The sequence below is a fragment of the Chrysochloris asiatica genome, unplaced genomic scaffold (genome assembly GCF_000296735.1).
Source record: "Chrysochloris asiatica unplaced genomic scaffold, ChrAsi1.0 scaffold00110, whole genome shotgun sequence".
Classification (NCBI taxonomy): domain Eukaryota; kingdom Metazoa; phylum Chordata; class Mammalia; order Afrosoricida; family Chrysochloridae; genus Chrysochloris; species Chrysochloris asiatica.
The window spans coordinates 8,810,458-8,836,292 of NW_006408628.1; the positions used below are offsets into that span (position 1 = coordinate 8,810,458).

The window sequence follows — 25,835 nt, forward strand, 5'->3', positions numbered from 1 at the left end:
GGTCTGCATCAGATTCCCCCTTATTTATTATTTGTTTAAGGGACGCTGCCTGTCTTAGGCGGTCAGTATGAATTCCTCAGTCTTACCCGTCATCGAAACTCATTGCAGCATGGCAATGGCTCTGTCTTAGGTTGCCGAGGTTAATGTATTCTTTTTGATGATGAAAAGTAAACCATGGCATAGTAAATCATGTGATTATCAGATTCAAAATGGCCAATACCAGTGCATTTCAGCTCACTGGTGCCTAGTATATTGATGTTTTATGGGTTCCATAAACCTAGTTACTGGTAGTACAATGAATTTTAAATAGGCAATAACTAAGCCTATTAGAAAAAAACATTGCTTATGTTAGTTAAATTTTCTTGCTGAAATATTTCTGCATGCTCTTTTTGGCCTTTTTCCCTTCATATTTTTATCCTTAGTTGTGGAAGGCCTGAGGGAAGAAGTTTCTAGATCATTTGTGCCAAGAATAATGTAAGTTATAACTACCAGCTATGAATGTTTAGTAGTGCTCCAGACTTTGTGCTTTACGTGAATTTTATAATTTGATCTCAAGTATAGTGCTTCCTGTCTCCTGTCCTTTCCCAAATTCTTCATCTGTGTGCTTTCAGCATTCAATGTCATTCCTTACCCATGAGTTCTGCTGGGCATGTGTCACCTGGGGTGGTAGCTGCCGGATGCAACATGCCTGGGAGAAGGAGAAGTGTCCAGGAGATGCTGGGAAACAACTTTTTCACATAAGTAATTAAGACTTTTTTTTTTTTAAGTTCAAACAATATAGATGCCTATGAAGTAAGCTGAAAAAGTATCCCACTCCCTTTCCTTCACCTTACCCCTTTCCCCAAGGTAGCCTCAGTTACGGTTTTGGTGTATAGTTATCCAGACCTTTGCACATTCACATACCTGGAGGTCTCTTTCAAAGAGACTTTTTTTCCCAAGAACTCCCTCCCCAACCTCTCTGCCATCACCTAACCTTTTAATTAATTAATTAATTTTTGGTGTTTTTATTTAGCACAAATAATAAAACTCAAAACAGGCTATCTGTTCATTTTCTTCGCTGCACAGCCTGGCATTGGGATTGGTGGCTGATGGCCAGCTGGGCTCCTCTTTCCATGATGGCTTTGTGGTTTTTGGAGGAAACCCTGTGAGCAGTCTGCACAGTCAGAGTTGTTGCACATCATCAACACCTCCGGCTCTTTGACTTTTTGGACCAGGAACTTGCAGAAGCCACTGGGCAGCATGTGTTTTGTCTTCTTGTTGCTCCCATAACCAATGTTGGCCGTTAAGATCTGGCCCTTAAATTTTCTTAGCACCCTGTTGTCAATGCCTCTGGGCTTGGCCAGTTATGCTTAATTTTGACTTAACAATTTGGTGCCAGATGAACTTCTTGGTCCTCTTTTTGATGACCTTGGACAGCGCAGAAGAAGCTTAGAGGGGCATTTCTTTTTACTTCAGTATTTTTCTGTTTGGGCTTCAATTGAGGAACTCAAACACAGGAACTGGGTGGTTTTCATATAAATTTGAACTCTACAGGATATCGATTAGTGTTTGTGGTGGTGGTAGTTATGTGTCGTGGAGTCGGTTCTGACTCATAGCAACCCTGTACAGCGTTTCTGAGACTGTAAATCTTTATGGGAGCAGAAAACCTCATCTTTCTCCTGTGGAACAGCTGGTAGTTTCAAACTGCTGACCTTAAGTTTCGTAACCCGATTCGTAACCACTATGCTGCCAGAGCTCCTTAGTGTTTGTACCCCCAGCTTAATCCTTAAACCCTTTTATTGACCAAGGATAATATGTAGGAGCAAGATAGTTTTGTAAAATAGATTAGATTATTCAAAATATTGTTTTCCAGGTGAGGTCAGTTTGTTGTTGTTAAGTGCTGTCAAGTCAGTTCTGCCTCAACGACCTTGTTATGGGTTTGAACTGCTGACCTTGCAGTTAACAGTCCAGGGCTTGTCCTGCAACTCTCCACCAGGACTCCAAGGTCAGTTCATTGGCTCCTAAATAAATTCTTGCAAGCTGCTGATTGGAGGACTAGCTAGATGATGGTGGATCCTTTGGACAGAATAAATAAGATATAAATAACTTTTTCTGTCTTTATACAGTGGTTGTTAGATGCCATTGTGTCGGTTCTGCACATTATGACCTAGTAAGGGGTTTTTGATGAGTGACTGGTGGGTTTGAACCACTGACCTTATGGTTAGCAGTTTAGTGCTGATCCTATAGCACCACACCAGGACTTAGAAGCAATGTATGTTGTTGTTGTTAAAATGCCATCGAGTTTGTTCTGACTCATAGCAACTCTGTATAAGGTTTCCGAGGAGGAGTGGCCGGTGAGTTTGAACTGCTGACCTTGTGATTCAAACCGACCTTGAGGTCAAGTGCTTATCCTATGGTGCAACACCAGGACTCCATAAACAGTGTATATATGTGGCTAAGAAAAAATATGTGTAGGCTGAATAAAAATAGTGAAACTTGTGAAACCTTTTAAATTTACTTTATTGCCTAATAGTTTTTCTAATTTGTATTTAAGTGGGATATTTTTGAAACAAGATTTCTATTATTGGCCTATGTGGCCTCCTACATATATAGTAGGAGTCCTGGTGTGGCGCTGTGGGCTAATGCATCAGACTGCAAAGTCGTTAACTGCAAGGTCAGTGGTTCAAGCTCACCAGCTGCTCCTTGGAAACCCTATACAGGATTGCTATGGCTTGGAATCGACTCAATGGCACTTAACAACAACATATATAGTATAAATACCTTTTCTTCATTTTTTTTTTTTTTAAATGTCCGATTGCAAAGTATTTACGGATCAATGGGCACACACAGACACACAGTGGCTCACAAATAGTGTTTGGCTTGGATAAGGAAAGAATGGTTGCTGAAAGCAACTTCTTTTTCCTTACAGAAATTCCTGATGAAATAAAAACTCTCATAATGGGAAGCAGAGGCTTTGCTAGAACATCCAGGCAGCTACTCTCCGACCCCTGCCATGGGTCATCTTTTTCTGCATGCTATATGCTTGGCTGTATTTGTAATGATAGTAGCCAACCCTGGATGTCTTGTACTAGCTGTGGAGCTATTTTCCAGAGAGTTATAGAAACATCTGCTCAGCTGCTTGGCTCTTGCACCTAGAGTGCTTTCTTAGGAAGACAGGTTCTCCACGTTGCCATGCTCCCTTACCTATCCATCATAGGGAATATGAGAGGAGATAAGGGAACGGCCATTGCAGAGGCATGCAGTTCTAGATTCCCATTAATCAGGAACGAGAAGTCACTTTCTCTGACACTTGTCCAGCTGGCTCACTTCACACCCTGCCTGGAAGCAGTTCCCAAAAGAGCAGCAATTTGGATTGTAATTTGGATTAACAATCAAGCCCATTCAAATTGGGTTCAGTGTTCCTGGATCAGAGGATTCATATGGTGGAATGCAGAAAGGCAAGCATTGAGCATATGTGCAAGGGGAAGGATTCTCTTCACCCACTCTGAGGTACCCTTGTCTACAAGGGAGAGTGGGACTAAGCAGAAGGCAGTGGTGTGCTTGTGGTTATACAGCACACCTAGAGGCTGAGTACAGGCAGTGCAAGAGTGTGTCCAGCCTGACTTGTATCTTGTAGCTGAAGGTTAGGAACAATTGAGGAGACAAGATGTGTTTTATTTCTGTTTCAGAGGCAGTGGAGTCAGTCTGAGGCTGCCCAGCGGCACCTAAGAAGAAAGACCTGGCCATTTACTTTGAAAAAAAAAAAAAATCAGCGTTTGAAAATCCTATGGGGGACAGTTCTACTCGGACACACATGGCGGGGGAGCACCATGAGTCAGAATAAATTTGAAGGCACCTGTTTTAAGGCAGAGTTAGATGTTGTTGTTATGTGCTGTCGAATTGTTTCTGACTCTTAGCAACCCTGTATAGAGTTTCCAAGGAATGACTGGTGGGTTTGAACTGCCACCCTTGTGGTTAGCAATCCAGTGCTTATCCTACCATGCCACACCAGGACTCTGAGTCTCAGATTTATCATGTATTAATATAAGGCTTTTAAGATCATAAAATAAAAGAACATAGGTAAAATGCCTGACATTTAGTATCTAGTATTCATTAGGTGCCAGATACATTTCTTTTGCCTTCGTTTACTGTGTGTTTTCAGTTTATTCATTCAACAGAATGTTTATTGAGCACTTACTGTACCAGACACTGTACTGGGGACTTCAAATGGAGGAAGATGTGCTCCCTGTTCCCAATCAGATGAGTTTTTCCCTTACTAAAGCTCATTGTAATATGAATGATGGTGGAGGCCTACATCCTATTCAGACTGGAGAGTTGGTGGTGTTTGAGTGCATATTTTAGGCCTGGTGAAGGAGAAGGAAAGGGCTCCAGGGCTCACACTTGTAAAGATATAAAGGTCTGAAGTAGATGATGCAAAGAGGGAGCCACAAGTCGGGTATTTTTCAGAGGATACCAGTTTGTGTTTTTGTTTCCTCGTCCTTTTCCCCATCAGTTTGATGTCTGTTGTGTTGCATTGGTAGGGCCAGGATGTGGATTCCTAAAAGAGCACTGAGTTGTGGCAGAATCTATTGAATACGTGTACACACACACACACACACACACACACACACACACACGGTTTTGTAAACTCATTGGCAGGATTTTTCTCTTCCCTTTGTGTATTCCCTACCGTAAGTGCACAGAGGATAATTGATCCATGTGTAGCATTTCCACAGTTTGGACATGAGTTCGTATTTTGTCACCTGAACTTGATAATAAAAACAAAACCCTTTGCCATCGAGCCAGTTTTGACTCCTTGTGACCCTATATGACACAATAGAACTACCCCATGGGGTTTTCAGTGTTGAAAATCTTTGCCGAAGCAGACTGCCACATATCTCTCCCACACAGTAGCTGGTGGATTTGAACTGCCGACATTTTGATCAGCAGCTGGGCATTACCAGGAAGATCACTGCAAACTTTGGAAATCTAGTGTTCTTCTCCAAGGGTTCCAAACCATGTCCAAGATTAGTTGTCCAAGAAATGCTGACATGGGACTCTTGCTTTCTTGACAACCACTGTAGCATGGTGTCTGTCTTTGCTCTTGGGATTATATTGCTCTTAATCATTTTTCTCCTCTTCAGGCTGACAGATTTGAAGGATGAACTTGCGGGAGGTGTATGGCATCTTACCTGAGCTGGGCCATGAGACCATGTGGCTATGATGTGGGCCACTCATGGCCTCAGCAGGAACAGAGCAATACAGTATTGGCCTCCGCCGGGGAAACAGCTTCAAACAGAGTGGCCCGTCAGGCACAGTACATGCCACACCAGTTGAGAAACCCTCTGAGAGCAAAGTTTGGTCTCAGGCTCATCAGCAGGTGAAGCCAATCTGGAAGCTGGAGAAGAAGCACATGGGGACACTGTCAACAGGCTTGGGCCCAGGCCTCTTGGGTGTCCCACCACAGCCAGCATATTTTGTTTGCCCTAGCACTTTGTGTAGCTCTGGGACCACAGCTGTCATTGCGGGCCATAGCCACTCCTGTTCCCTGCACTCCCTCCCAGATTTGTTCAGCAGCACCCTGCTATACCGCCGCTCCAACTATAGGCACAAACCTTACCAGCAACTGGAGTCTTTCTGCCTGCATTCAGGCCCATCAGAAAGAAGACCTTTTTCTCTCCCACAGAAGAACCACCCTGTCAGTCTCACTGCCAGTAAGGCCACTTTTTCCACGGTCTCCCCCATGGCCCAGCCCATGGCCTCCTCATCCACGGATCCATACCTGTCATCGCTGGGAGCAGCTGGAGAAAACCCTTCAGGGAAGAGCCTGGCCTCTGCCATCTCAGGGAAGACCTCATCTCCACTCTCCTCCTCCTACAAGCCCATGCTAAATAACAACTCCTTCATGCGGCCAAATAGCACGAAAGTGCCTTCATCACAGGCCCCAGAGGGCCTGAAGCCAGTATCCACACCCAAGGTTCAGATTGTCCCCTGGCATCATTCAGGGGGTACTGGAGATTGTACACCCCAGCCTCTTGAACCTAAGGTGCCCAAAAGCAATGACACTGTCCTAAATGACGCCACTGCCCATACCACCATGTCTACCCCTAATTCTCTAGACACATTCATCACCAGTGTTGCCTCTCCCCAGTACAACCGGAATAACTCAGCCGTGAGAGCAGAGCGGTATCTCTCTGGCCTGGATGACGACCCTGATTCCCAGTTGCATACTAAGGAGATTCCGTTTACTGAAGCTGTGAGGAAGTTGACTGCAAGAAGCTTTGGGAAGATTCCAAGACAAGGCTACCAGTTGGAACAATCTTGTTTTGTGAACCCTAGCTTCCAGTTTCGTCTCCTCAATAAGAACGGGCGGTGGAAACCTCCCATGGTAGGCCAGCAGTTTCCTCAGGAGGATGCTGGGACAGACAGTAAGATGCTCCCTGGTACCTCAGACACTTTGGGGTTGGACAGTGCAGTTTTCTGTACCAAACGGATCAGCATTCACCTCCTTGCCTCACCTGCCAATGGGCTCAACCACAGCCCTACCTGTGGATCTGCAGTTGACCCCTCATCACTTGAAGGAGACAAAATTCCAGCTCCCGAATCTTTCCTTCAATCATTTGGCGTAGCCGATATGGCCACCCACCTCTCTTCCATTCATCTGGACCAGCCTGTGAAGGAGTCCAAGGAAGGCAGGCCACTGGACTCACCTGCTAAAGAAATTGGGTAAGCTGGAGACAGTGTTTTTGGTTCATTTAGAGCAGTAGAATGTATGCACCATAATTTGGTAGCAGTGAAACAATGTCTCTGAAAGGTTAGTTTGATTGTTTTTACTGCCTAGAGTTAGGGTGGAGTCCTGGTATATCGCAGTGAGATAAAACACTGGACCATAAGGTCGGTTTGAACCACAAGGTTGGCAGTTCAAACTCGCCAGCCGCTCCTTGGAAACACTATACAGGGTCACTGTGAGTGGGAATCGACTCTAGGGCAGTAAACAAACAAACCATAGAGTTCTGGTGTTTACTTTAGAGCAGGGCTTGGAAACTATAACCTGCAGGCCAACTCCTGTTTGCAGCCTGCTTTTGTAAGTGCAGTTTTATTGGAAGTCAGCCTCACCCACTCATTTACATACTGCCTTTGGCTGCTTGCTTTCTACTTTGGCAGCGGTAATTAATTGCAACAGACTGAATGGAAAACATTTACTCTCGGGCTCTTTATAGTTTGCTGACTCCCCTGCTTTAGGAGAAAGCTAAGGGGAGAAAAAAGAATCCATAACATCAAGTGTATAGGGCTTGTGACTTTCCTGCTTATACTAAACCAAATCAGGTTCCCAGTTTTTTCTGGTCTGACGGCTGTTTCAGAGTTATATGCTTAGCTTCTTATCTGTGTGTTGTTACTTCTCTGGAACCTTGGTCCATCAAGACCTGGTTTTGAGATCCCTAAGAATATTTGAAGTTACTTACCAGAAATTCATTGATGGCATTCTGTTTGCTAAATATACTATTTATGTGCTTCAGGGGATTTCAAAGGAAGTAGAAGATGTAGCGCCTTTACTCAGAATAGGGGGTGGGGGTAGAGGGTGTAATGTTAAAGAACGGTGGTTTTATTTGAGCTTTGAGGTCCAGGCAAGAGGACAAAATGGTGACTGGAGAAGAAAAACATTGGGAGATGACGATGGCATGAAAATCTAATTGTGACCTCTCTTACGGAGATGACTGGACTGGGAAAATAATTCTCTCTTATAGCTCAGCCACTGACCTCCAGCCAGATCAGGTTGAAGGTGAAGATGTAGAAGAAGATCTAGTAGATGGTTTGGAAGACAGCTCCAGTCATGATGAGAATGAAGAGGAGGAGGGTGAGTTAGGGGACCCTTTCACCTTCTACTCGGAGCTAGTCCCATGAAGATAGGCAAGTGAGCTGGCAATGGTATACAAAGGTTTATCACCTACACGCATCATTTACCTTTCAGTGAAGGGGGGTGAGCAGTCCAAAGGGGAAGTGACTTCCAGGGGATTTTGTCTCACTAGTCTTGCCTTGTCCCTGCTGCTGCTGTCAAGCTTAAGGACGGCAGAGCTGAGGCCAGGATGACAAAGGAAGAGCTGCCTAGGCTTGCAGCCTCTCCTACTGGGAATTTCTCTGCTTTTCCTCCCCCAGGAGACTCGGAGTCCTCCTCGTTCAGTGCTATCTCCCCCAGTGAGTCTGTAGCAGCCATCTCTCGGTAAGTGCTGCTTCTGTAGATCATTCATAGATGCTCCTTTTCTGTCTCTTCAAGACCATAGTTGAATCACGCAAGTCATTAATGGCCCTGAGAATCCTAACTTGTTTTCCCAAGAGTTTTAGGTTTTGGGCTTTAAGTTTTGAACAAGGAGCCATGGAAGGGACCAGAGCACATTTCATCAGTTGGACTTAAAAAAACACTACCATGTTTTTTAGGTTGTATTTTGGGTTGTAGGCCCTAAGAAATTATTCAAGTAAAAATAAGAAATTTTAAGAAATGTTAAGGAAATTAATATTCAATTAATGAAGAAGCATACAGGTTTCCCCCACTATCTAAAAGTAGAGCTTCTCTATAAAATATTTCATAAGCTGAAATGGCATAAAGCAAAGAAACAATTACCAGTAATTTATATGGGAAAAATATTTGAGCATTCCCAGACCCCCAAAATAATCTAATAGAAACCCTAAAATAGCACTGATGCATAGTGTTCACAGCCACAGTTCAAAGCTATGGTGGCTTGATAATGATGCCAAGTGTAGTTACTGGTAAGGAGCTTAGTGACACCACTCTTGCAGTTCAGGGTATGTGTGCACTGCCCCTTTAACAGCTCCTTGTAAATGCTGAGCAGTAGTTATACTTTCCACCTTTTTTTTTTTTTTTTTAGTTTTTACTGTGAATTGAGTGATAGTTTATGTGGGAGAGCATCAGTTTTTACACCATCATTTCATTGCAGTGATTACAGTCTCCTCTGTGCATCATCATTCAACAGTATTTGCTTCTATTCTGTTGTTGTTGTTTTGTGTGTGTGTTTGTGTGATGTACACAAAAACACTCAGGAATATATACTCATTTAACCAACCAAAGGGCACATTTTACAAGCCTGCCTCCTGGCTGCCTGCCCTCACTCCTTCTCTTTCCATGAGTCTAAGAGTCCTCACCTGCTCCCTCTCTCCATGTCCTCGTCTCTACCTCTATCTCTGGTGTCACTGCTTCTCTCAATAGGGTCCAACATTCTGCTCGTGTTCTTCTCCTTTGATGGTCCTAGGATCCTCTATTTCTGGACTGTAAGATTAACTACTCTCCCGTTTTTGTTTCAAAACTTTTACCTTTACAGTTGTGACAATCGCTATTGGTCATGGTAACAGTTACTATTGAATCATAAGAATCTTATCCCCATCTCTTTTCACCAGACCCATCTAGACAGGATGAAAACTATTCAGTGTGGACTCTTCCTTCCCCTGTACACTCTTAAACTAAACTCCCTCTGGAAAACTTGCAAGCCAATCACTTTGTTTCTTCATTTTAGGTAGCCAGTGTCTTAAGTTGCCCATCCCTATCTACTATCCTGTATACAGAGGGGATAGGATTGATAACTTGATGTGAAGACTCCTTCACTCTCAGTTGGTATTTTTAGCTACTACATCCATAAGTATAGATCAAATTCATCAAATTGTAGTAATTTACACTTGTTTCCTTTATCAAAAATTGTTCTTTTATCTTTGTCTAGTCCAGTTCTGATCATCAGGCCATCAAGGCTAGGTCAAATGGGTACTGTTTGCAAATTTAGGTGTTCTTGTGCATCTCCCCTCACTTCATATCAGCTGGATGCTTCACTCTCAGCTCTAGGCCTCTGTGGCTATGTCCTCGTCCATGGGTTCAGGTGTCCCCAGGTCTCACCACACTTTGGACCAACTAGCTCTTCCTCTTCTCTTATCTCCAGGTCATCAGGAGTCAATGGACTGTGGTTGAACTCAGCCCATTTCTTCATTGCTGCCTCTCCCCCTCTTCGCTAGCAAGCTCACATGCCTGCTCATGTGTTCTCTTTGAGTTTCAGTCTTGGAGGGGGATTTGTCCTAAAGGGACTTGATTGCTTGCCTCGATGTCTCCCCAGCGACTTTTCACCTATTTTTGCAAAAACAAAAATCCTTTTTAGATTTCTTTTGGTTAGTGGAAATAGGTACACCAAAATTGAGTAGTGTAGAGTGGGGATACCTATAATAATATTTAAGTAAAACCATAGCTCTGGTAGCGTAGTGGTTACGACTAGGGCTGCGAGCCGCAAGGTCAGCAGTTCAAAACTACCAGCTGTTCGGCAGGAGAAAGATGAGGCTTTCTGTTCCCGTAAAGATTTACAGCCTCGGAAACCCTGTACAGGGTCGCTATGAGTCGGAACCAACTCCACGGCACATAACAACAACAACAACAGCCCTTCAAGCCACCCACATGAGGGTTATTGCCACATTGCCCTGTGTAATGTGTTTCACTGTCAGGCACTGTTCTGAGATAGAGACGCAGATAGATTTGAGCTCATTGATTTGAACTTTTTCCATGGCTTTTTTTTGCTGTCTTTTAAGGTTAGTTGTATTTTGATCAATAAAACTAACAGTCTTAGAAATAAGAAATGGAGTGAAAAATTATGTGACTTTAATCTAGATTATTTTAACAATTGCCTTTGGTGAAGTCTAATGATGCTCATCTCTAACTCAACCAAAAAGATTCACAAAACAAACCCGTGGTTATTGCGTTAGTTCTGACTCCTAGCTGCCTTGTGGGACAGTCAAGTCTGTCAGTCTTTATGGAAGCAATACTGTCACATCAGTTCTCTGTAGAGCAGCGCGTGGGTGGGTTCAAGTCGCTGACCTTTTGATTGGCATCCAAACGCTTTAACCACAGAACCACCAAGGCATCTCATCTTTAACTTGTTAAGTGCTACTGAGTCGGTTCTGACGATTAGTAACTCATAGGGTGTCCAAGGCTGTAAGACTTTGTGGGAATAGAAAGCCTCATCTTTCTCCTATGTGGCAGCTGGTAGGCTCAAACCGCCAACCTTGTGGTTAGCAGTCTAATACTTACTATACAGAACATAGCACTCCCCTTCTCTACCTAGAGAACCAAAAAGCTATTCTCTTAAAAGTAGGCCCTTTTGTAAAAAGAGTTGTAGGACGCTGCATAGCTGAGATGAAATTAAGGGGGAGAAGATGGATTTAGCCTCAGTGGCACAATGTTTTAAGTAGTCAGCTGTCAACTGAAAGGTTAACGGTTCTAACCCACCCAGCAGTTCATAGGGAAAGGACCTGGTGATCTGCTCCCGTAAAGATTACAGCCTAGAAAATCCTACAGGGCAGTTCTACTCTATCCCATGGAGTCACTGTGACTCGGATCGACTCTGAGGCACCCAACAACAAGGTATAATTTAAACCACTTTCTGGGTAGAAAGCTAACATTCTTCAACATGATCTTACTCATTCCATGCACTACTTCCAACCTTGTCTCAATGGGGCTCTGTCTTCACTCCTTAATTATATTGTCTTCATTTAAAACTGAATATATGAGGTGGCTTCAAAAGTTCATGGAAAAATTGAATTAAAAGATAATGGAATTTGTTTTACATAGCGGCGTCCTGGTGTGGTGCTGTGCGATAAAGCACTGGATCTCAAGGTTGGTTTCACCTGCAAGGTCGGCGGTTCAAATTCACCAGCCACTCCTCGGAAACCCTATATGGGGTCACTATGAGTTGGAACCAACCTGATGACACTTAACAACAACATATATAGAAGACCTAAAAAGAAAAAAATACTACATATCCAAGTGTTTTGCTTTTTAAAAGTAATTTTTACTGAAAATGTAAAAAGAAACAAAATGCAAATATAGAAAATAATTGTTCAGTTTGGTTAATTTAAAATGTCAACTCAGAATTTTCCACTGAAATCCAGCTATGTATGGCAAGGTTTATCCCAATGTACGGAGCAACCCAGACTCAGGTTGCTTTCTCTTTGTGTCATCTCCATGTCAGGTGAAGCTGAGAGGAAAGGAAATTTCCATGCCTTGGTTAATAGGATCAGTCAAGCTGAACCTCATTTCTCTGTGTCTGCTGGTTACAGTGGTTGTACCAGATTTAGAGCCCCAAATTACCAAGGTAGAAACAAGCATTTTTGAAAGGCCAGGAGGGAGAGAATTGAGACTGTGAAGGTGGCTAGAAATCCTGCCACAAGTACCCTGAACCTTTGTGCATAACTTCTGTCCCTTGAAACCTAACCTACCCTCCTTTCAGAAAAGCAGAGCTACTTCTGGTTGTATATACTGATGCTGATTCAGATAAAATATTACCACTCTCCATAAGAGAAAGTTAGTTAACAATGTAGAATTGACTTGGACTCTCACCTTTTCCCTGCTTAAAACTGATTTGTGTTTGTCCTCTGGCCAGCCACACAGCCATTTATCTAGCCTTTTGGTTAAAAGATAAAATCCACAAAAGGTGCTTGTTAATAATTTTCCCATTAACGCCTACAAAGTGTAGACCCTCTGATCTATGCATGAGGTAAAACATATTTTTCAAGGAAGAAATTGAGATTGAATTCCAAACCCTTTCATTTTTTAAATAAAAGTTTTTATTGTGAACTGAGTGATACTTTACATGGGAGAACATTGGTTTTATACTCATCCTATTGTATTTCATTTCATTACAGTGATTATAATCAATCCCCTCCATGCATCATCATTCAACAGTATTTGCTTCTATTCCCTCTATTGTTTTTTTGTTTTGTTTTTAAGTTTTTATTGTGAATTGAGTGAAAGTTTGCAGGGCAGATCATCAGTTTTTCATTCAACAAATCATATATACATTGTTTCATTACAGTGACATAATCCCCACCATGTACCATCAGTCAACAGTATTTCTCTGTATTCATTTTAGCTTTTATTTTTAAACACTCAGGCATATATAATAATTTACACCACCAAAGGGCACATTCTGAAAATCTGTTTCCTGGCCGCCAGCTCTCAGTCCCTCTCTTTCCATGAATCTAGAGTCCTTAGCTGCTTCCTCTCTCCATGCCCCATCTCTGCTGCCATCTCTGGTGTCGCTGCTTCTCTGGATAAGGTCCCGCATTCCGCTTGTTCTCATCTCCCTTAATGGTCCTAGGGTCTTATGTTTCTGGACTGTAAGATTAACTACTCTCCCGTTTTGTTACAAAACTGCTACCTTTACAGTTGTGACAGTTACAATTAGTCATCATAACAGTTACTCACTATTGAATCATAGGAATCTTATCCCCATCTGTTTTTCTCAGACTCGTCTAGACAAGATGAAAGCTATTCAGTGGGGACTCTATCTTCCCCTACACATTCTTAAGTTAAACTCCTTCTTGAAACCTTTTAAGCCAGTCACTTCATGCCTTTTATTGCCCCCTAATTTTAGGTAGCCAGTGTCTGAGTTTTCCATCCCTATCTACCCTGTATACAGAGGAGATAGCATTGATACTTGATGTGAAGACGCCTGCCCTCTCAGTTGATATTTTGAGCTACTACCTCCATGAGTATAGGTTGAGTTCATCAAATTGTAGCAATTTACACTCGTTTCCTTTATCAAAAATTATTTTCTTTTTTATCTTGAGTGGGTACCGACTCGATGGCACCTAACAACAACAACAGGTCAAGTTCTGATTATGAAGCTATGGAGGTTAAGTCAGATGAGCCCTCCATTGTTTTTTGTTTTTAATGTACACAAAAACACTCAGAAATATATAATCATTTAAACAACCAACCAAAGGGCACATTCTGCAAGCTTGTCTCCTGGTTGCCAGCACCCAGTGCCTTTCACTTTCCATGAGTCTAGAGTCCTCAGCTGCTCTGTTTCTCCATGTCATCATCTCTGCCTCCATCTCTGGTGTCACTGGTTCTGTGGATAGGATCCCACATTCCGCTGGTGCTCTTCACCCTTGATAGTCTTAGGGTCCTCTATTCTTGGACTGTAAGATTAACTACTCCCCCTTTTTGTTACAAAACTTCTACCTTTACAGTTGTGAAGATCTCAATTAGACATGATAACAATTGCTTACTTTTGAATCATTAGAATCTTATCCCCATCTCTTTTCACCAGACTTGTCTAGACAAGATGAAAACTATTCAGTGGGGCAAACTTTTACATTTTAAGGACAAGAAAATCAGAAATATTTTTGATTGCTAAAATCATATTTTATTCCAATTATGAAAGATTTATATGTTCATTATATGAATATACACTTGGCAACTACAGAAAAACACAAAGATCATTGAAAGCATTACCTCTGTTCCTCTACTCAACAATATTATCTATTAATGTTGTTGTTGTTAAGTGCCTTCGAGTCGGTTCCGACCCATAGCGACCCTGTACAGGGTTTCCGAGGGTATAAATCCTTACGGGAGTAGAAAGCCTCATCTTTCTCCCGCGGAGCGGCTGGTAGTTTCGAACCGCTGACCTTAAGGTTCGCAGCCCGATTCGTAACCACTACGCTACCAGAGCTCCTTAATAGTTTATTGCATTTTCTTCTGCTATATTTTTTTCTAAAAATCATATAATTTTAGTGATGGAGGTCATTATGTGTAGCATTCTGTTTCAAATGTAGAAATTGAGGGCCAGGGAAAGTAAGTAACTGTTCCCACTTCATAGTTTCTAACTCTGCTAGACTAGAATGCTGGCCTCATGAGAGTATGACCAATATTCTGGTCTGTTTTTTAACAGTTTATTGTGGTTTGGGTCTCCTGAGGAAAAGTCAAATCCTTGTTTTTTAAGAGTTTATTGTGGCTTGAGTCTCCTGAAGATATAAGCTCAATACTCCTAAGAGGCAGCTACCAAGGATTTCCTGTCTTAATTAAACTGTTGATTTTTTATTTCTTAGAATTGCAACTGATGGTAAATTCATTTGCAGTTCTAAGAAATAATACAAAGATTTCTTATACCCTTTACCCAGTGCCCCAGTGGTAACATCTTGCAAAACTCAATCCAATATGGTAAAACCAGGATATTGCCTGACATCCACTAATTTATTCTCCATTTTTATAAATTTGTCATTTCAGGAATGTTACAGAAATTTATAGCAGTATGCAACCTTTTGGATTGACTTTTCCTATACTTAGCTTAATTCCCTGGAGATTCCCTAAAGTGTTGTCTTTATCAGTAGTTTGTTATCACAGTTTGTTTTAAGGACAATGTTTACAGTTTTAGTCTATAACAAATGCTATGCGCCTTTGTGTACAGAGGCTGTGAATCTTTACGGGAGCAGAAAGCCTCGTCTTTCTCTCACAGAGCAGCTGGTAGATTTGGTTGCCTACTACCTTGCTGACCTCCAAGTTAGCAGCCCAACTCCTAACCCACTAACTATACTACCAGAGCACCTTAGTATTTAACTTGACCCAATACAATTCTTTTTATAATCTCTAAGATTCAAAACATTTAACATTCACTGCCTGTTGCTGTTATGCTGACAGTAACAACTTTAAAAACTTTGTATGAGTTAGAAATTCACTTTGTAATACCTTTGTGGGTGGTGTCAGCTCAGTGCAGTGACAGCTCTCTCCATTTTTTAATAGTCTGGATCTGTCTGTTGAGGCATTCCTGAGTTTGAGACCCCTACGATAGCCTTGATGTCCCCAAAGCCCACTGTTCCACTTTCTCTGCCATATCTATTCATCATCTCTATACCTGAGCTGCTGCATGTCACATAAAAAATGGAGCATGGCATTAGCTGTCCTTGTATCTGCAATAGACCTAAATAGAAAAGGGATGAGAAGTTTCAATATTTCCTTTTTGTCCTGTTTTGTTTTAATCTCTCTAACTCTTCTTAGAGCTTTTCTGTTTTCTTTCCTTTTCATTATCCATAGCATTCTTTTTCTCTCCTCATTTATTATTCTTTGTCTCAGTGTATCATGTTCCCCTGCTGGTCTGCATCCAAACTCCTCACGCACTCTCAGAGATACTCATTTTAGGGAGACCCTTATCAGAGGAAACATTGGAGCTGGACCACAGAATGAAGTGCTGGAAACCCTTATCTTTAGACGGTGACATTGAGTAACATGACTGAATGTAGGTCAGTTTTGGCACCTTATGAATTAATAGTGACAACACCATAATTGAGTGCTTGTCCTTTTGGAATCAGAGGTTAAATGACAGCATCATTTGGTTGTATAATATTAACACTACTCCGGGGCTGTTACTGCTGCTATCCCTACCACGTGCTTGTTTTCCATCTTAGGAACTGCGTAGAGATTCTGGCCAAACCTGTGTCCAATCATGAGAAAGTTGTCCGACCAGCCCTCATCTACAGTCTATTTCCCAATGTGCCCCCTACCATCTATTTTGGCACTCGAGATGAGCGAGGTAAGCCTGGCCCAGTATCTAACCCCAAAAGTGTCCCTAGAGAGAAGGATGGAAGCTAACATGGTAGGCGGTGGCAACTGGGAGGAAATTTCCAGAAAGGCCTATTGTGGATGGTTACCAAACTTTGTGTTTAGCTTCCTGCTAGGCCCATAGGTCCGATACGTTGTTGTTGTTGTTAAGTGCTGTCAAGTCGGTTCCGACCCATAGCAACCCTGTATAAGGTTTCCAAGAAGCAGCTGGTGAGCTTGATCCACCAACTTTACAGCTCAAACCGACTTTGCAGTCCAGCACATTAACCCACAGTACCACACCAGGACTCCATTAGGTCTGATACTGGACCTTTTTTTTTCTGTCTGCTCTTTAGCTGGCCACACAGCCTCTTAGTCTCATGTTTAATTCATGCTCTCTAACCTTGTTTCCTTCCTTATCACCCTCCCCTGCTGTGCGCCTCTGAAACAATATGTAGGGGTTTTACCTAGCTAGGGAAGGGCAAGTGACAGTAGTACCTTTTCCCTCTTCTCACCATTGACTCTCCTGTTCTTCCTCCCCCCTCCCCCACTGCTTTCCCCTAGTGGAGAAACTTCCCTGGGAGCAGAGGAAGCTGCTCCGGTGGAAGATGAGCACAGTGACCCCCAACATTGTCAGGCAGACCATTGGACGATCCCACTTCAAAGTCAGCAAGAGTGAGTCACTGCCTTATTGTATGCCTGTCCTCTGCCCAGCAGCTGGGCTTTGTCCTAAATGCCAGTACTTCTTGTGTGTGGGAGCAGCTGGGGACCCTGTCCTGGAGTTTCCAACCTCATGAGAAGAGTGTCATTCTGAAGAACTAAATTCTCTGGGCCTGGACCTGTCACTCAAGATTGGGGGAGAGAGGACCATTGTTTTCTCTCTGGCTCCAGGATAGCTCCATGGCAACTCTCAGAAAACCGGGTCTGGGAGCTGTGCCCAGGTACTGTGGTATTTCTGAGGTCCCAGGGACTGAGCTGTCAGCAGGACTGACTCCTTCATCTACTCTCTATAGGAAATGATGACTGGCTGGGCTGCTGGGGTCATCACATGAAGTCTGCGGGTTTCCGATCCATTCGGGATCATCAGAAGGTAGGGGCCGTTTCTCAGGAGCTCTTTCTTTGGACTTTGGACTAGGCCAGTAAGGAGGAAGGTGTGGGGCTAAGAGGAGGATGACCATGGAGAACTAAGCAATGTTCACAGAAAAGTGGAGTTCGTCTAGGAAGAGGATCCAGTATGAGACCCCTGCAGACCACATACACCTCCAGTTCAGCCCTGGTGTCTTCTGGGCAGTCCAAGTCTCCCCAAGAGTCCTTTTCCTGTAATATCATCTGTTTTACCTTCATGTTTTCCCTATAATCATTACATATTTGCCTCCATGCCTATAAGCTGAATAATATTTGTAAGAAGGACTTCTGGTCTCATGTTAGGACAGTGAGTCCCTTGCCCTCAGACAGGTGCTTTCCTGTCCTTGTCCCATGGACTCTTTTGAAAAAAAGATTCAGTAGTTCTTTCTTTGTGCCTAAAATGAGTATCCTGGCTGTCTTATTCACTGTGTATGCCATGAATTATGAACTCCCAGCAGGCACTGAATTTTATTGTGTTTTGATGTCTTTTAGTCAGCGCTCAGTAGCTCAATACTTAAGGACCATTGTTGTTGTTGTGAAGTGCCATCGAGTCGGTTCCAACTCACAGTTACCCTGTATAGGGTTTCCAAGGAGTGACTAGTGGGTTTGAATTACCAACCTTATGGTTAGTAGTCCAGTGCTTATTCTGCAGCGCCATACTAGGACCATTAGGCTATAATAATGGAACCGGAAGTGGAAATGTTATTGTGAGTCTTGTCATGCGCTGGTCTCATCTTGGTCATTCTCCCACTCTCTCCCTTTACCCCTTCTGTAGCTAAACCACTTTCCAGGCTCATTCCAGATCGGGCGGAAGGACCGACTGTGGCGGAACCTATCGCGCATGCAGAGCCGCTTCGGCAAGAAGGAGTTCAGTTTCTTTCCCCAGTCCTTTATCCTGCCCCAAGATGCCAAGCTCCTGCGCAAAGCCTGGGAGAACAGCAGCCGCCAAAAGTGGATTGTGAAGCCAGTGAGTCAGTCATAGTGGGTAGTAGTAGGCCGTAATCTGAGTATTGGGCAGGAACAAATCTCATATCTCTTCCACTTCACTTCTAGCCAGCATCAGCGCGAGGCATCGGCATCCAGGTCATTCACAAGTGGAGTCAGCTCCCCAAGCGAAGGCCCCTCCTGGTACAGAGGTGAGCTTGTCTCCAGCTAGGCTGCTCCCATTTTGCCATTTCCTTTGGCCCAGATAGTCCCTTTTCACAAGGTTCTCCTGCTCCTGTTCTCCCAGTCAAAGTCTCTCCTATTTGTTTTAAGATCCTTTGCTCAAGGACTGTTAGCTGGCTTATGCTTTGTAAAGCCAGGCATTCAGTTACCCACTGAGTCCTGTATCATCTGGCATGCCCCTGATCAGACCCTTTCCCCTGTGTAGGTATCTGCACAAACCCTACCTCATCAGCGGCAGCAAGTTTGATCTACGGATCTATGTTTATGTTACGTCCTATGATCCTCTACGGATATACCTCTTTTCAGATGGACTCGTCCGCTTTGCCAGTTGCAAGTATGTGGTATTGGTGAAATGTCACCCTGACAGCTTTGAAGATTTATTTCCTCAGGGAGAGGAAAGCTATAGGACACCAAACAGAAAAGTACAGATGTTTTGGTAGTTTATATTAGCAAGGGGGAAGGTGAGCAATGGAAAATAGGGTGATTCTCTGCTTCAAGGGGATCTTCCAGCATGGTCTGAGGTAGATAGGGGGATGAGTTTAACTTTGGTGTTCTAGAACCTTGTCAGCAGGCATACTCTCAGGCCCAAATCTGAAAAGATTGGTCCATTTTCCATCTGCAATCTTGCCATCTTGGAGTTCTGGTGTGGTGCTGTTTGGATAAGCAATGGACTTCTAACCCCAAGCCAGTAGTTCAAACTCACCAGCCACTCCTCAGAGACCCTATATAGCATTGCTGTGAGTCGGATCTGACTCAGTAATAGTGAACAACATCAGCAGATCTTGCCGTCTTACCTTTGCCTTTCGCAACTTCACTTCCAGGTATTCCCCTTCCATGAAGAGCCTTGGCAACAAGTTCATGCACCTGACCAACTACAGTGTCAATAAAAAGAATGCTGACTACCAGGCCAATGCAGATGAGACGGCCTGCCAGGGCCACAAATGGTAAGGGGGCAGGGTGTCCCACTCAGTTAAGTTTTAAGGAATTTAAGATTTGGGGGTTTGGGGAAGTTGGTTGTAATAGTTGTCACAACAACTATTGTTGTTATGAGCCATTGGGTCAGTTCTGACTCTTCGTGATACTGCATAGGGTTTCTTAGAGTGGCTGATGGGTTTGAATTGCTGACCATGTGGTTAGCATGGTTAGCAGTCCAGTGCTTATCCTGCCTCAGCAGGCTAACGTTTGAAATATAAGACTCAAGGATTACATAAACACTTGTCAATTCAAAATCGATGTGTTTACATACAAGTTCATCTTCTTCATCAAAATGTTGTAATCAAAATGAAGAGAAAATACCTATAGGCTCTTGTTCCTTTTGCTTTCTGTTTTCTTCATCACCCATTCTGAGACATTATCCCCAACACTGCCCTCTTCCCTCTGCAGGGCACTGAAGGCATTATGGAACTACCTGAGTCAGAAGGGAATCAACAGCGATGCCATCTGGGAGAAGATAAAGGATGTTGTTGTCAAAACCATCATCTCGTGCGTCACATTATCACCCTGGGGCGTGGGGCCTGCTACTAGACTGCCTCTTTTCTCTTTGCCATCACACTGCTATGCTTCTGATTTTGCTATGCTGTGGTTCAGTTTCTGAGAACAGAGTATATATAGGAAAAGATGTGAAGTGCTGTCAAGTTGGTTCCAACTCATAGCGACCCAGGATAGGGTTTCTGTATAGGTTTCCGTATAAGGTTTGAACTGCCAACCTTGTGCTTAGCAGTCAGTGCTTATCCTACAGTACTACACCAGAAATGTTGTTAAGGGTTCCTGAGAAGCAACTGGTGGGTTTAAACTACTGACCTTGTGGTTCTCAGTCCAGTGTTCATCTTACAGCAACACACCAGGACTCCACACATACAGAGTTAAATTCTGATCTCCTCCTAAGCTTTATTCCTAGGAACTGGCCTAGATCAGAGGCATCTCTTGAGAGCTGGTTTTTCTGGGTTGCTTCTGTTCTCCCGTCTCTGGGCCACGTCTTTGTCAGAATCTCTCTGGTGAATACTTCCTCCTCTTCATGACTAGGTCAGAGCCTTATGTAACCAGTCTGCTCAAGATGTATGTGCGGCGGCCCTACAACTGCCATGAGCTCTTTGGTTTTGACGTCATGCTGGATGAGAACCTCAAGCCCTGGGTTCTGGAAGTCAACATTTCCCCCAGGTAGGCCGCATTCTCAGGACACTGGTGTAGAACCCTTCCTGTGTATCCTTCTGGTTTGGTTTCTATTCTAGTCTGGCTGACTTTTTAAGACCTTTCCTTCAGTAGAATTTTATTTCCCTCTCAATCCACTGTTGGCCCATTCACTCATTCTCTCCCCTTATGTCTAGGTTCTTTAAGGATGGACAGAAGTTGTTAAAAGTTCTTTTACACTTGATCCCTACCTCTTGCTATTCTCTAGCAAACCAAGGTCATGAACAGATGCCTTCCTGAGTGAGGTTGTTCATTTTTGGGCAAGAAGACCTCCATCATGGTGCTCATGAATTTGGATATTTGAGCCCTTTTATCTGAGGAACTCCAGGGAGTAAGCAGGGCTGGCACTGACTTGGAAATCTGACGACTCTTTTGCATACTTTCCCTAAAGCCTCCACTCTAACTCCCCACTGGACATCAGCATCAAAGGCCAGATGATCCGTGACCTTCTGAACCTGGCAGGTTTTGTTTTGCCCAGTGCAGAGGACATCCTTTCCAGCTCCGGCAGCTCCAGCAGCTCCAATACCAGGTCAGCGGCCCTGCTTCCCTGAGGCTTGTCTGTCAGCATGACCCGGGGAAGGGCTGGCTTCTGGGCACCTTCACTGGGACTCTTTGATGATATCTTCTTGCTTGGTCTTTCTTGCTACTCGGTCTGCCACTAAGATCCATCATGCATACCCTGCTCGAGAATCTCCAAAGGGCCTGGAAAATCAGGAATAAATTCTTTACCTGCACATTTGAAGCCTTATCCACCTTTTCCCTGGCCCATTTCTCTTCATTCCTCTTTCCGCCCCACTGTATCTCTTAGAACCTTAAGGTTGGAGGGATCCTTAAAAGTCAGTCAGTGAAGTTACTGCCTCTTGCTGTTCCCCTGTAGTGCCCTGTCTGCTCAGGAGAGTTCTTTCTTCTAAAATGCCTCCCAGCCGGAGCTACCTGCTATAATCTCACCGATCTGCCAAAGCCAAGGTCAAGGCACCATCTTCGTTAAGCCGGCTTAGTGTAGACTTTCTTTCCTCAATACCCCTAAAGCATTTGGAACCATTCTTGACTTACTATTTGTTTGATACCTTCAGTGTTACCCTCAGAGCAGCTCTATGAGGTTGATAGTAGCATGAGGAAATGGAGGATCCCTGGTTTTAAGCATCCCATCCAGAACATTTCGTTAGAAAGTGTTAGAGCTGAAATCGGGTCCTGATTTGTTTGGTAACAAAGCTTACTTTTCCCACCACCCCTGTAGAGTCACATTTGGCCTATGCTGCTTGTCATTTGGCTTATTCTTAGAGGCAGTGGCTGCTTCTTTATAAGTAATACTTGGAGTGATGTGGATGATGAAAGAGACAGGGAGATCAGGTAACTTAACCCAGGTCACACAGCCGGTAGGGCAGAACTGGATATTTTGGTAAGTGTTCACTAATTCCAACTAAATGGAAATGCAGAGCAATTAGGTTTATTTCAGACTACTCTTTATCATTCCAGGGCAGCTGAGAGAGGGTGCTTTCCCCATTTAGTTCTTCCCTAGTACTTGAGCTTTGATTGGGCTTCTTGCGTGGAGTGCATTATAGTCTCAATTTTACTTAGGTGACAGTTATCCATAACTTTTTCTTCTTTTCTTGAAAAGGGAGTCTTAAGAACTGAACATTTTCTTTGGGATCTGAAGCTGCTAACTTTACTCTTTGCTCCCTTTCCACATCCCCTTAGCCTGGCCAGCAGCCCCAGGGATAAATTCCGAATGGCTCCTGAGCACTGTACTGCTCAGAAGATGAAGAAAGCTTATTACCTGACCCAGAAAATTCCTGACCAGGTAGGAGACTGACCTTCCTTCACAAAACCAATAGAAAGTTTCCTGGTCAAACTTCTGGGACCCCAAGGCAACCAGGGTGGCCCACTCCATGTCCATGGTCTCTTTACCTTTGGATTCTGCTGCTGAGAGGTGCAGTTATTCCTCTTAGCAGATAGATAGAAGAGTGGCAGACCACGAAGCTAGTGCCAGTTCAGAATTGCTGATTTTTTATCTTGAATGTATCCAACAAGCCATTTAACCTCTTATGTCCTAGTGCCCTTTTACCCCCACCAAAAGCCCTTTCACCAGCTAAGTTCAGCAGACATGAGGTCGAGAGGTAGCCCATCAAGTGGCCTTGGTGGTTCCTTAAGTTCCCTGGAGCCCTGGGGTCTGCACTGTACTCCTGCCCTCAGCGTCCACTCTCAGTCACACCCTCCCTCTTCCTGTCCTTTGGGCCATAGGACTTCTATGCATCGGTACTGGATGTCCTGACACCAGATGATGTCCGGGTGCTGGTGGAGTTGGAGGATGAGTTTTCTCGCCGTGGTCAGTTTGAACGAATTTTTCCTTCTCGGATTTCCACTCGCTATCTCCGCTTTTTTGACCAGCCACGATATTTCAACATACTCACCACCCAGTGGGAACAGAAGTACCATAGCAACAAGCTCAAAGGTGATGTGCCTTCCGTGACTCAGGAGGCCATGTTTAGAGAGAGGTTAGATCGCAGTAGACCAAGAAATGGGCCTCTCTGGCAGGAAGAATTAGCCAATTAATTTCACCCTCTTAAGTTTCGCCCCTGCTGTCTTGTCATAGGAGTTGATCTGCTTCGGAGTTGGTGCTACAAAGGGTTCCACACAGGAGTCGTCTCTGATTCTGCTCCAGTGGTGAGTGATGCCTTGGGGCAGAAGGCTTGGGGGAGGTGGTGGCTCCACTCCAGGCCCCTCCCCCTGGTGCCTTAAGAGTACAGCCTAGGCTGGGTGTTGGGGTCTGGCCTTTCACGTCTCGCCTAGGCCCTGCCTTTGGGTCTCCTGTGCCCCTTTGCTCTTAAGGGAATAATTGCCTCAAGACTTCCTGGGTACGTTTCAAGATCAGGAAGTACCTTGCAGGCCTCAGCTTTTTTGCCTGACCTTGGAGAGAATCAAAACTTTGCTCCAAGGAGTTCGTGCCTGGGAGACTAGAGAAGGGGCAAGCCCCATCATCTCTCCAAAGCAGAGCTAGAAAGAGTCCTAAGACTCTTGCCTGACCTCTGCCTCAACCTGTCCACCTCATTGCTTCTTTTGCTTTTAGTGGTCTCTGCCGACATCACTTCTGACTCTCTCAAAGGGTGACGTGATTCCCAGTGCCTTCTGCAAATCGGAGATGGGTAACCTGGGGTGAGTGCCGTCTGGACAGGGGAGAGTGTGAGTTGGGGTGGGGGTTTCTCTTCTTCTCCTCCTTGATTATAACAACAGGGTCAGCACTGGGGGTAGGGTTCCAGAATTGAGGGTACTAGTATTTGCAGCCACGATGTCCTCTTCCTGGGGGCTCTCAGTATGTCCAGTGAAGCTGAGCCCAAGTCACAGGTCATCTGCTGAAGCAGTCACATGCAGCCATCCCCACTAGCTGAAAGAGGCGATCCTTAACCTACCTACCCTCGCATATATTCGCACTTGCATTTAAGCTTTCAAACCTTCAAGTAAATAAAACTGGTTTTATGGTTACTTTTATATCCATATAGTTATGGTACATAGCACCATAATGTTGGGAGCGCCTGGTCCAGACTCTGAAGGTAGACCACAAACTAAGGTCTCAGCTACACAGTGTGTTTATCATTTGTTTTCCCCCCCTTGTTCCCTTCAGAAAACAGAGCTCCTCTGAGGGAAGCCTCCCACTCTGTGAAGATGGAGCCACCTCCAAGTCCAAGAAGACTCCAGTTGGCCTTTCGCCTTTCCCCAGGAATCCCAGTTTCTCAAATAATGAGGATACCAGCAAAGAGCTCAGCCTCTCTCCCCAGATGTTACCTCTGATCAAGTACTCTGGGCAGACGTCAAGAATTTCTGCTTCCCCGATTTCCCTGTCAGCCAGTGACTCCCTCCTTGCTGCTGTGAGCCCATGACTGACCCCCATCCTCTAGACCCTCTCCAGGAGCCCCACTGTTAGCTACCTCATGGGAACCTGCTGGCCTCCCTGAACCCCCAGCCCTCTACTTTGCCCTTATCAGAGTATTTGTTGAAATGGTTGAATTGCCGAGAATGGCTGTCTATAGGGTAGAAGGGATGGTGATGATGGGGAGATGGTGAAGAAGATTCACCCTTGGATCTTTTGCCTGGCACCTCACATCTCAGCAGAGAAACCAACGATGGCTGTGCAGCCTTGAACGAGTAGGGTTTGTTTTCTACATTCAGAGAGCCACGTGTGGTTTTATTTTAGGTCTCAGTGAAGTGATAGAGTTGTAGCTTAAGAGTAGAAAACATAACCAAGTTAAGCTTAAATCCTTTGTTCTGAAATTGAGGAGGTTCGTCTGAAGGCTCTCATCTTCTCAGATTATCACTCCTTCCCCAACTCTCTATCCTAGGAAGCCACTTTGAGAAACCTTTACACTTTCAGACTCCTCAGTGGAGCCCTCTTCCTATAACCTTACGCTAGTCAAGGGCCTTACCACCTTTTGTGTACACACCCAGCTAATAGCCTAGGTCTTCCTATGTTGACCTCATACCACTACCTAACCTTCTAGGCTTCTCTTTCATGAATGTCACCTCTTCAACTTGGCTTTTTATTTTGAAGTCAGTGATTCTATGGACTATGTAAAATTTTCACAGCTTCAACAAAAAGGGCCAGATAATCCCCATTGCTGTTAATCTATGTCAGCTATAAAAGGATCACAATCCAGAGGGAGGATAGGAAGAGTTGATGATTTCCTTCCTATAAGTGGGGTTTAGATCACAGATTGTTAGAGCAAGCAGAGACCAATGACTTGGCAGGTGGGTTTCACTTATAAAATGTTCTTCCAGTCAGACCTCTGACAAATCTCTTGCACGCATAATTGAATCTACCTCCCTCCTCTAGCCTCAGCAAAAAGTAAGCATTCAATAAATGTTGACTGAGTGAACTGTACGTGGAGAAATCTCAGAGGACATGAGCACTGGAACCAGAAGCTGTTTCTCTCTCTTTCTTAATGGAAAGTGGAGCCTAGGAAGGGAGCCCAGGAAGCACGAAGAGAGAGTTTGGATTAGAAAGATGGTTTTCCTGAATTGCGTT

General features: G+C 44.1%; 1 protein-coding gene across 1 annotated transcript; it reads left to right on the forward strand.

Annotated features, from left to right (window-relative positions):
* Nucleotides 1-5,118: 5,118 nt before the first annotated feature.
* On the forward strand, nucleotides 5,119-24,696 carry TTLL4 (tubulin tyrosine ligase-like family, member 4). Its single transcript, XM_006867814.1, has 18 exons — nucleotides 5,119-6,705; nucleotides 7,725-7,834; nucleotides 8,134-8,197; nucleotides 16,207-16,331; nucleotides 16,904-17,014; nucleotides 17,353-17,429; nucleotides 18,240-18,431; nucleotides 18,518-18,600; nucleotides 18,837-18,965; nucleotides 19,453-19,575; nucleotides 20,015-20,113; nucleotides 20,654-20,788; nucleotides 21,210-21,347; nucleotides 22,517-22,619; nucleotides 23,060-23,270; nucleotides 23,412-23,482; nucleotides 23,886-23,971; nucleotides 24,438-24,696. Exons 1-18 carry the CDS (start codon nucleotides 5,216-5,218, stop codon nucleotides 24,691-24,693), a joined length of 3,603 nt encoding a protein of 1,200 aa, XP_006867876.1. The 5' UTR covers nucleotides 5,119-5,215; the 3' UTR covers nucleotides 24,694-24,696.
* Nucleotides 24,697-25,835: the final 1,139 nt, after the last annotated feature.

Excerpts from the sequence above, each read along its gene's own strand:
- TTLL4 (XM_006867814.1), top strand. The coding sequence starts at position 5,216 with ATGGCCTCAGCAGGAACAGAGCAATACAGTATTGGCCTCCGCCGGGGA. Across the intron at positions 18,432-18,517 it reads AAAAGTGGATTGTGAAGCCA|CCAGCATCAGCGCGAGGCAT; the intron begins GTGAGTCAGTCA and ends CTTCACTTCTAG. Across the intron at positions 21,348-22,516 it reads TCCAGCAGCTCCAATACCAG|CCTGGCCAGCAGCCCCAGGG; the intron begins GTCAGCGGCCCT and ends ACATCCCCTTAG.